At 32.9% G+C, this 11163-nt stretch overlaps 1 protein-coding gene across 1 annotated transcript; it reads left to right on the plus strand.

Moving 5' to 3' along the window:
• Positions 1–489: 489 nt before the first annotated feature.
• LOC120157690 (transcription initiation factor IIA subunit 2-like) lies at positions 490–6403 on the plus strand. The gene is made up of 3 exons (XM_039168751.1): positions 490–618; positions 3135–3185; positions 6076–6403. The coding sequence occupies exons 1-3, from the start codon at positions 490–492 to the stop codon at positions 6214–6216; spliced, it is 321 nt and encodes a 106-aa protein (XP_039024682.1). The 3' UTR covers positions 6217–6403.
• Positions 6404–11163: the final 4760 nt, after the last annotated feature.

Here is an 11163-nt window from a genome sequence, read left to right on the forward strand (position 1 = left end):
GAGTCAAATTTGCCAACTCTACATATAATTATACTATATAATGTGTATACATTACCTTAAAAGATATAAAAAAGAAATAATAACAAATATGGATAATGACGTGGGCCATAACTGAATTATATCCGTGAGAGTAAGAGGTCTGGTCTCATAAAGAGAGAAAAGGGGCAAAAGAGTTATATCAGTTATCCCAGACAGGCGCTTCTATATATACCTTTATCTACAAAATCTAGGGCATAAAAAGCCCAAAATCGTCTCCGTCCAAACGAAAAATAATTTTCCCTTTTCACCATAATTGAACGTTGAGCTCCTGAAAAATTCTTCGAAGTTCCAATATTTCCATACATCCACAATCGCTTTGGCTCCAAAATTCGTAATTTCCTCATTCAAAATTCATATCCTAAATTGACTTTTATCCTTTTTTGAACTTTTTTCGATATCGAGATTTACATTTTTTTCTTTTTTAAAATTTTTGCGTAGATCAAGTGAATAATGGGGACGTTTGACCTTTACCGAAAGTCAACGATCGGGATGTGTTTGACGGAGACTTTTGATGAGATGATTTCAAGCAGTACTCTGAGCCCTGAGCTGGCTATTCATGTTCTCGTCCAGTTCGATAAGGTACTGTTACAACTGTTAGTTTTTGGCAAAAATTGGCCAAATCCCACATTGGAAATGAACAAAGGATGGAAAAATTCTTAGCCTATAAATAGAACATTTCCCTTTGGTTAAATGTATGTCAATCACCAAAATACAAGTGGTGTACTAGAAAACTATTAGCTATACTAGTAGAGAATTTAAAGGGAAATTCTCTTGGGGTGTACTTTAGCTTTTGGGCATGTGTGAGAGTTAAATATTTTGTAGTGTGGTTGTAATAATTTTCCACATAGTAAATATTTTTTTTCTTGGTTGTCTTTTGACAACGCTTGTGGTTTTTCTCCATTTGGGAGTTTTCCACGTTAAATTATTGTGTTTTCTCTCTTTTATTTTTCAAGTATTTTTGTTAATGTTGTGATCTAAAGGGATTGTTGGATTACAAGGGGTCTATTTTCCCAACAATTGGTATCGGAGTCAATGGTTTGGTAAAAGATAAATTTCAAGGCGGGGTAAGAATTTCTTTAAAATTCTTAGTATGCTCTGTGGTTGCGGCTTTGTCCGATCTTCTACATCAGAAAAGATTTTTTAGAAATTGTTGTGGTCCAACTGGAGGTCCTTTAAACACGTTATTGTGTTTATTGAGTGTGATATTGTGTAAGTAAGTGCAGCCAAGAAAGTTTTGTCACAAAGGCTATAATCGCCTAAGGAGGTTGGGACTTAAGCGGTACCATTTGTGTCCCCCCAATCTCTCCTGGAAACTTTCTTAGTGCATTTTGTAGACACAATTGTTCACTCATTATTCACGTGTGAGATCACTGGAGCATTGTTGAGCAAAAATGAGTTTCAGATTTGATATTGAGAAATTTGATGGGAGAATTAATTTTGGGTTGTGGCAAGTACAAGTCAAGGATATACTAATACAGTCTGGATTGTATAAGGCCTTAAAGGGAAAGCCAGCTTCTTTGTCTGAAGGAAAGGAACCAGATAAACCTAGTGACAGCAGTGGAGACAAGGGAAAATCCAAGATGAGTGAAGAAGAATGGGAGGAGTTAGACATGAGAGCAGCAAGTCAGATTCGTCTCTGTCTAGCAAAAAATGTTCTTGCTAATGTTGCTAGATGGTCATCAACAAAGGAGCTTTGGGAAAAGCTTGAGGAAATGTACCAAGCTAAAAGTCTTTCAAATAGGTTATATTTGAAGGAGAAATTTCACAAATTGCAAATGGAAGAAGGTACAAAAATTTCTGACCACCTTAGTGCACTCAATGGGATTGTTTCTGAACTGGAATCTATTGGAGTGGAGATTGATGATGAAGATAAAGCATTGAGACTTATTTGGTCTCTTTCATCTTCCTATGAGCACATGCAAACTGTTTTAATGTACGGGAAAGAGAATGTGAATTTTTCAGAAGTGACAAGTAAGCTGATTTCGGAAGAAAGAAGGCTGAAAAATGGAGAGAACAAATCTTCTGAAAGTGGAGCATTGTCGGTTTGTGGAAATAGGAAGAAGTATAAAGGCTCCAAAAAGAAAATTATCTGCTGGGGATGTGGGCAACCTGGACATCTAAAGAAGGATTGCAAAAACGGTGGAGCTAATTCGGCTAATGGCTCCAAAAGTGATGCTACTAATGTAGTCGTCTTTGAAAATGAAGACGATGAATTTGTTTTTTAAAGTAAGATATATATCCTCATGGCATGATAGCTACCAATTGAGTTGCCATAGAAAAGGATGTATGAAAAGGTAGCATGTCCACATTTACACATGGGCATTGGTTGACAGTTGATGCAAGGTGTGTGGTGGAATTGATGTCGATGGCTAATGAACTTCCTAGAAAGTCAATATTGGAAGTTGCACCATAACTTATTAGCAGTTTTTCGACATGAACTGGTCGAGGTAAAAATTCTTGGAGTTAGTGAATTCCAAGTGTGTATACTCTTATGGTGGAGTATGACAATTCTTGTTTTTAGAATTGTGACTATCATAGCTGATGGTGTTATTGAGGTAGCTGTTGTTTTTATGGTGAAGAATTGTATGGAATTTTTGCCAAGGTGTAGATTTGTTAGTTTTTGGCAAAAATTGGCCAAATCCCACATTGGAAATGAACAAAGGATGGAAAAATTCTTAGCCTATAAATAGAACATTTCCCTTTGGTTAAATGTATGTCAATCACCAAAATACAAGTGGTGTACTAGAAAGCTATTAGCTATACTAGTAGAGAATTTAAAGGGAAATTCTCTTGGGGTGTACTTTAGCTTTTGGGCATGTGTGAGAGTTAAATATTTTGTAGTGTGGTTGTAATAATTTTCCACATAGTAAATATTTTTTTTCTTGGTTGTCTTTTGACAACGCTTGTGGTTTTTCTCCATTTGGGAGTTTTCCACGTTAAATTATTGTGTTTTCTCTCTTTTATTTTTCAAGTATTTTTGTTAATGTTGTGATCTAAAGGGATTGTTGGATTACAAGGGGTCTATTTTCCCAACAACAACATTGTTTCGGTTATCTCTCCCCCTTTTCTCCTTGATCATTTATTCATTTGGTTAGTCTATGACTGAAGCCCTGGAAAGTCAAGTGAAAAGCAAGGTTTCCATTAAGGTACATTCTTTTTACTTGAATAGAAAATGAAGATCTTTGTGTTTTATGTTTGCGGGATCTTTTGTTTCTATGAACAACTGTGATGAAATATTTTGTTTTAGATCTGTTAGTTAAGTGCAACGTTAACCTGATATTTTAATGTGGTACCTTGATCTTCCCATCCTTGGAGAGAAATAATTTTCACCATCCGTGAACGGTGAAATACCCCTTTATTTTATTTTACAAGTATTTGTCGGGATCAAATTCTAGCTTGGGTGTTAATTGTAATGGTAGTAGAGTCGCATATATGGTACCTAATTGTGGTAGTAATTGGATATTGTTTATCTTCAGTATGCGTGTTTTGCATTTATGCGACGGGAGTACTAGCAAGTAGCTCACATGATTGCTTCTTATTATTTGCGGTATCCCCGCTTGTATGGCATAATTTTCATTCTGTTGGAGTCATGTTCATGTGACATACATCTTCAACACTTGGACACCCCCTTAACAGAAATGTCCATGCTTCGTAGTTCTCCTATTTCTAAAATGTTTTCTAGGATCAGTGTTGATGATTTGAAGTGCAGAGTGAACACATTAATTATATTTTCAAACCTTCAATTATGCCAAAAAATTGGGTTATTTTAGTATACATGCTAGATAAACATTTTCAGGGACCTAAAATAATAGACTTGTGGAGAGGTTATTTGTTTGAAAAAGTTCTTTTCTATCATACATGTTAATGTATCTTTGTTTTGGTATGTGTTACCTTACTTTTCAAGAACAGTCAAAATTGATAGTTGGCAATATGGCTCCTCTGATTGCTCATCACTATTTTTTCTAAATCATATTTCTTTTCTTATGTATCTAAACTTTTAGCTATGTTGCACCGATACGGATACGGATACGGATACGGATATGGATACGAATACGGATACGGATACGGGGACGGATACGGATACGAGGATGGGAAACGGTAATTTTTAAAATTACAGGGTACGGGGACGGCAAGGGTACGGCATATAAAATAATTTTAAAATTATAAATATATATAAAAAATCATAAATAAAGTGAAATTATTAAGACTCAAACAACAATATTAAGTTTAGAACAATAAAATCCATAAATAAGCCACAATATTAAAATGTCAAATTTCAAGATTCAAACCATAATATTAAGTCTAGAAAAATATTAAACTCAAATAAAAAATTGTTAACATCTTCCGATATTAACTGGTTCTCTAAATCCGACTCATCAAGCGAGAGTTCGACAAACTCTAAATATCCAACATCTCCCAATGAATCAAAAGCATCTCCACCAACATCCCACATCTTGGTTTTCTCATCCTCATATTGACTATAACTCCTTGATAAAAGACGAAGATTGTAGTAGATGTAAACTAAATCTTCGGCGCGACTCGGATTTAACTTATTCCTCCTAAGTGAGTGGATAAAAGAACATATAAGGTTGGACTATATTACAAAATCCAGTTATCTATAATCACTGAAAAATAAGAGGAAACTAAGATCTGGTAAGCAATTTCGTATATTCATCGAATCACTAAAATCCAGTTATCCAGTGCTCATACGCAACGAAAGAACACAAGTTGAAATCAAATCAGCAAGCCATAAAATCGGACATAAGTGCAGGATTCCATTAAGAGAGGCAAAGTGCAGTCTAAATCTCCTACATAAGTCTGCCATATCCTTTGGCTATTATACAATCATATAATTCAAACCACCACTATGTACATACAACATACTTATATGCATGAGACCAGCAAAGGTAAAGAAGTGAAAACAGAACATGAAGGAGTATTGACCAGAACAACCAGGTCGCAAGAAAAATGAAATCACATTTAAAAGAATTATAAATCGGATAACAAAAAAAATCTGAAATTTGGCATTCAGTAGAAATCAAATACAAAACATCTCTGGAACTTATAGTTTAATGAATTTAAGACATCGAGAAAGACATATCTGACACAACAAAACTAATCAAATAAATTACAAAATAGTCCAGAAAGGAAAAACAACCCAGAAAAGAATAACAACCCAGAATAAAATAATCATCCAAATACAACAGAAAAAGAAGAAAATCCAGATCAGCAATTATCAAGTAAAGAAAAGCACATGAAAAATAACATAAAAGAAAAGAGAAACTAACACGTATGGAGACACAGGGAAATAGTTGTAGCTTCCTTTAAAAGCTTACAGTCCTGCTCGATGAAAGGATTATGCTCGAGACAGTTGAGAGACGATGAGAATCAAGAGAAGAAAGAGGGAATTAAATAGCTGTGAAATTAGGTTATGCGATTGGAATTTTTTCTAAATGTAAAATGACAAAAAGAACCTGGGGACGCATGTGAAAGTCTCCCGCCGTCCCCGAAACGTCCCCAGCTCTCGATGAAACATCCCCGACGCCATTCAGTCGTACCCTATCACCGTGGCACGTCCCCAGTACGTACCCCAGCCGTCCCCGTGTCGTCCCCGTACCGGGGACGTATCGAGTACTTGAAACGGCACACCGATGGCGTCCCCGTGCTTCCTAGACTTTTAGCTTTCTCCTACTAGGTTGCTTAGACTTTATTTTCTTTTAAGTATGGATGTTTGAAGTATATTCATATATAGATGTAAGGATATGTCCCTCAAAGGACTAACTACGTGGAAACTTGAAAAAAATAAGCATGTTCACTTTGGATATGTACTTATCTGGGATTCACAATCTAGTCTGAGTAATATAGGTTTGTTTACTTGTTTTGACTAGTCACCATTTGTAAATACATTATTTGCGTGCTTATGTATTCTTTAGTAACGGACCTTTAAATCAACATACGACCAAGCATTGCCAGGCAAAAGCATGTGCTATTATTTGCATTTGAATTTTGATCTTGTTTTGTATGTTCATGCTACAGGGACATCTGCACACCTCTAGATTCTGCGACAATGTTTGGACCTTCATCTTACAAGATGCTTTGTTTAAGAACAAGGATTCTCAGGAAAATGTTGGTCGGGTCAAAATAGTAGCATGCGACTCTAAGCTGCTCTCACAATGAAATGTCAAATCAGTGTTGGGTCTGATGATGGTGTAAGGGGATGGTTGACTGAAGATTGGACGGCATATATATTACATATATATTAATTTGAAGCCATCAACCTTTATAGATGAGTTTTTTCTTTGATCATTTTATTTTTCTTTCTGATAACATTATGGAGGTAAAAAATTTCAGAACAAAAAGATGAAACCTATTTATTTATGACGGAAATGATTTATATATATGTTATTCAGGCTCGTTGTCATTTTTAACGTGTGTTTGTCGATAATGGTACATTCAATTTTTGAAGTTCTCTTGTTTGAATATAATGAGACTCCTTGTGATCTTATATCAAAGATAGGTCCGTCACATGTTAATCAAGGTTTAAAATAGCGGGACGAAAACATAATAGCGTCCTCTATTTCGTGGTAGCGTCGTCCTCCGAAACTGAAATCTGGAAAAATAACGGTGGGCAGTGGATTCACACCAAAATCGATCGATCGCGTCCGCAATCTAACGGGTAACGGTGAATAGCGCTGATAACGGGACGCTATTACCGTTATCTACCGTTAATAACAGTGGCCGACGATCGAGAGGTTTGGAGCCTCCATGGTGGTGAGCGTCGTTCGTGAGATGGAGAGGGAGAGAAATGGAAGAGATGAAGTACACGTGGTATTGTTTTAGGTTATATTAATTTACTTTTGGATTAATTTCATTTAAGTCTTCCATCTTTAACAGCATATTTGTATTTTTGTCATTGAGTTTGGATTATTATGAATTTTATTCTGGATCATAGGGTCTGATCATGATAATTTACCTTATTGTTTTGTTGAAGTGTTTATTAAGAAGTTTTAGGAATAATCCTTCTTATATCACATTTATGCGTCTTTTTATAAAATAGTCACCCCTTCCTCATTTTTTAAATTATTTTAAATATGATGCTCTAGTTTTATTAGTTTTATTTTAATGACTCATTTATATTTTTTATTTCGAAATTAACTGTGATATTTTTATTTTCTTTTATTTTGGTCATTATTTTTATTTATAATCTACTTATTGTTATTATTTTAGTTTGATCTCTATGCTTTACTTTATTATATTTTAGTCATTTTAATTTTATATTTTAATATTCTGAACTATTTTATTTTAGACCTTATATTTTGATATTTTAAAATAAATAAATACCCTACTTAGAAAAGCCTAAAAAATCAAATAATCTATATTGTTTACGTTTTTGTTTTGTTTTCTTTGTTAAACTATATTATATATATATATATGTCAATTTCACTTAGAAAACATTTTAAAAATTATTAAAATGATTCATTATAATTATAATTATTTTTATTATGTTTTAAGATAAGTTGTGCAAAATTTAAAAAAATCATGACCGCGACACATGCAGTGACCGCGATGGCATCCATTAAGTCCGCAACCGCGATAAACACGACGTGACCGAAAACGTGACTACGAATGCTATTTAAAACCCTACTGTAATACCTAATACCAGAGAGGTTGACTACCATTACTCCCTTAGGGAAGTTGTGGATGTGATGGCTTGTGAATTACGTGGTACGGAGTAGTATTTGAGTTGTGCTTGTCAAATCTAATTTTGGTTAAACCTAAATCTAACTTTGGGATGAGTAGTAGAAGTAGACACAAGTATATAAATCATGCATATGAACTCAATTTAAGAGTCCAAAATGCTACAATATCAAAATATAAACTTTAACCATGGTTGTGAACACTTGTTTTTATAGAACCATGGTTGTGAACTTAAAATCTTACTACTATGGAGCCGCCTCTCTTTTCTCTCAACCTAATTTTCTTTCAATATTTTTATATCGTCTTCTTCTTTCTCTTTGATCTTTGTTTAGTCGGCGGCGGCCCTAATTTTAATGTTGATTGCCAACCGTCGGAGAATATTAATTCTCTTATTTTTTATATTATGTCTTTATGTTTTTTCTTAAGTCTTTTTAATTTTGAATAAGCATCTCTGTCCTTGTGACATGATTTTTCTCTTATCTTGTGACAAGCGTTTCCTATGCTCTTGTGACATGATCATTATATTTTTTGGTACGTTTTTTCGCATACATTTGCGGTCGTTTTGGTTCTCGCACGAAAACCATCACAACATTTATTTTCTGATTGATTAGTCGATTGTCACATATAGTCAAATCCCTCTTTTGGTAAAAGGTTGTTTGCCGATGTAATCAGAATTGTGTAGCGAAGTAGCCTACCATATTATTTGGTTCGCTCTCCACTCTTTTATCACTTCGTCAAGCATCTCATTCGACAGAGACAATGAATTTATATGAAGGTTATTGGGTTTTGATATTGGTCGTCATTCTCAATGGAAGTTTTTAATTTTCTTTATATTTGTAGGTTTATTAGTATTTTGGTGACTATTGTCTCCAAATTTATCTCTTTATTCTGATGCGATGTAATTTTAATTCCTTCCATTATTGATAAAATACAGTTACCATTGTTAAAAAAATCTTCTACTATGTGAGTTTTGAGAATGGCTGTAATTATACATTGGGTTTTAAATGGATCAATATATTATAAATTTTAATTAAAATTTATGATTAATTAATAAAACTATTTAACTAAGTACTCCAATTGTATTGCCATTTTATAGGCAAAAAACTTGGCAAAATTGGCCCATTAGGCCAAGCAGTATAATTAATGGGGTCATTAGGCCACTTAGAATTTTATTTTGGTATCTATAGTAAATGCTACAATGAAGGGTAAACTCATATTACCGACGTGATGAGTTGACTTAAATAATATTTTTAAATGAACCCAGGTAGTGGGTCTCATTGGTCTAATATTTTAATATATTTCTAAAAATTTGTCACGCCGACGTGATGAATTTAGATAAAATAATATTTTTTTAAATTAAGTAAATAATTTTTTATTTATAATAATTGGAAAAATAACGGAATTGTCATGTCGACGTAATGAGTTCCTTTGTAATTTAAATTAACTAGTTATTTATAACAGTTGGATTTAGGGTTATAAATAGAAGTTTGGAGGATTTATTGTGTATTGTTAAGAAGGAAAAAATACTCTTGAGATTTTTTTTTCTTTTTATAAGAATTTTTTTTCTTAAAATGTGCTACCCGAGATAAAATGCTACGTCTTGATGTTGTCCATATTTTCTCGGTTGAACTCGCTCTGATAAAAAAATTCTTATACTTTTAATAATTCAAATTATTAATTTTGTTGTTTTGAAAATTTGATTAATTGGTTGAAATTGATATTGTAGGAAGAAGAACGAGGTGTTCGTTAGCGAGAATGATACTTAAATATCCGCATGAGCGGAATATTATATATCTACAACAATTCAAGTTGTATCTAATTACATTTCTTCGTGGTTTTAAGGTGAACTCTGCCCTGATTGAATGTTGAAGGCCCGAAACACATACTTTTTTCATTTTTCGAATGGTAAAACGACGATTACATTGGAAGATATCACTTACTTGGTGTTCAGATAAATGATGAGACATAACACTTGCAACCGATTCGATATTGTGGAGCAAGTTTTGGGGAAAAGGCCACCACCAAATGTCGTAGAGGATGCAAGTTTACCTTATATTGTAGCATTTGTCATATACACAAAAATGAAATTTATGATGACCTAATGGCGCAATTTTGCCAAAACTTATTATAAGAACCAACCCAAAGAAGCATGAAGCCCAAAATATGGAACAGACTCCAGACATTAAAAAACTAATTCAACCTGCAAATTACAAACACAATAACCAAAATATAGATTGTGCAGTTCTTATCCTAGAAATGTCACGGGTGCGCAGGGATGAACCTACGCGGATACGTGAGGATGTTGTTTCTTTAAAAATTTTAAAATTATCATATATTCTAAATATTTTTATATAATTTATTGAAAATATATTTTCGTTCCCTAGAATTTTATAAGATCAAGTTCGTCTCTTGAAATTTTATAAGTTCATGTTCACCTCCTAACATAAAGTCCTACGTCCATCCCTACAAGTATGTATTTAATATCAAGTGGTTGAGAATTATACTTGAATATATTCGATCTTGCACTTAACTTAGATTAATAAAAAATACTTTTAAATATTTAAATTGTGATATTTTTTAACCTGATTAAAAAATCATGTTAAATTTTGAATTAGTTTAGAAATTAAATAACTCCATTAAATTTATATCAACTACGATTATTTTAATAAAAATTCACCCTTAATCATGAGGATTACTTTAAATATGCCTAGAGTCGGTTATGCTATCCAAGGATATAAATTGCAATTTTGCCATTAATATTTAGGTGACTTCCTTGAATCTTTACAACATTGTGTTTTCTTCATAAATAGGCTTCACCATTTGCTTTCTCTTTCAGATGAATATGAAAATCCGCATTCTTATCACATTTATTCTTATTAATGTCTAAAATATTTTATATTTATATGGTTTTGATAAATTAATAATATGTATTGTAGAAATTTTAATACATCTAATCTGCATTAAAATAATTTTTTATAACTCAACTTTCTTAAATTACAAAATAATCATAACTTTTTGATTGATTACAATTCTATCCCTTTGACTTGATATAGGTTGGATAATCAGAATCCTTGGAAGAACCCAACTAATCAGAATCCTTGGCGGTGGTTCTAAAAATGCTTGCAACTCCCTTAATTCCTTATCATATATTTAAATTGTGGTCGTGGTAACGTTTTATTATTATAGGTACGGATGTCGCGATTGAGAACTTTTTTAAATGAACGGAATTTTTTTTATGAGTTGACTTTTAAAATTAATTAGACTAACATAATAATAATGGAAATAACGACTCACTATTACTGTAATTAACCATTACTTGTTAAATTATAACCACAATCTATCAATATTGATGTGATTATACTTCATATCATTATTTTCTACAACACAAATCTCGAAAAAGCAAGAAAAAAAAATTACATTGAGCTT

Source organism: Hibiscus syriacus, unplaced genomic scaffold (assembly GCF_006381635.1).
Source record: "Hibiscus syriacus cultivar Baekdansim isolate YM2019G1 unplaced genomic scaffold, ASM638163v2 tig00111273_pilon, whole genome shotgun sequence".
Classification (NCBI taxonomy): Eukaryota; Viridiplantae; Streptophyta; class Magnoliopsida; order Malvales; family Malvaceae; genus Hibiscus; species Hibiscus syriacus.

Coding starts and splice junctions, on each gene's coding strand:
- LOC120157690 (XM_039168751.1), top strand. CDS start 490: ATGGGGACGTTTGACCTTTACCGAAAGTCAACGATCGGGATGTGTTTG. Junction 619..3,134: donor TTCTCGTCCAGTTCGATAAG/GTACTGTTACAA, acceptor TCATTTGGTTAG/TCTATGACTGAAGCCCTGGA. Junction 3,186..6,075: donor AAAGCAAGGTTTCCATTAAG/GTACATTCTTTT, acceptor TTCATGCTACAG/GGACATCTGCACACCTCTAG.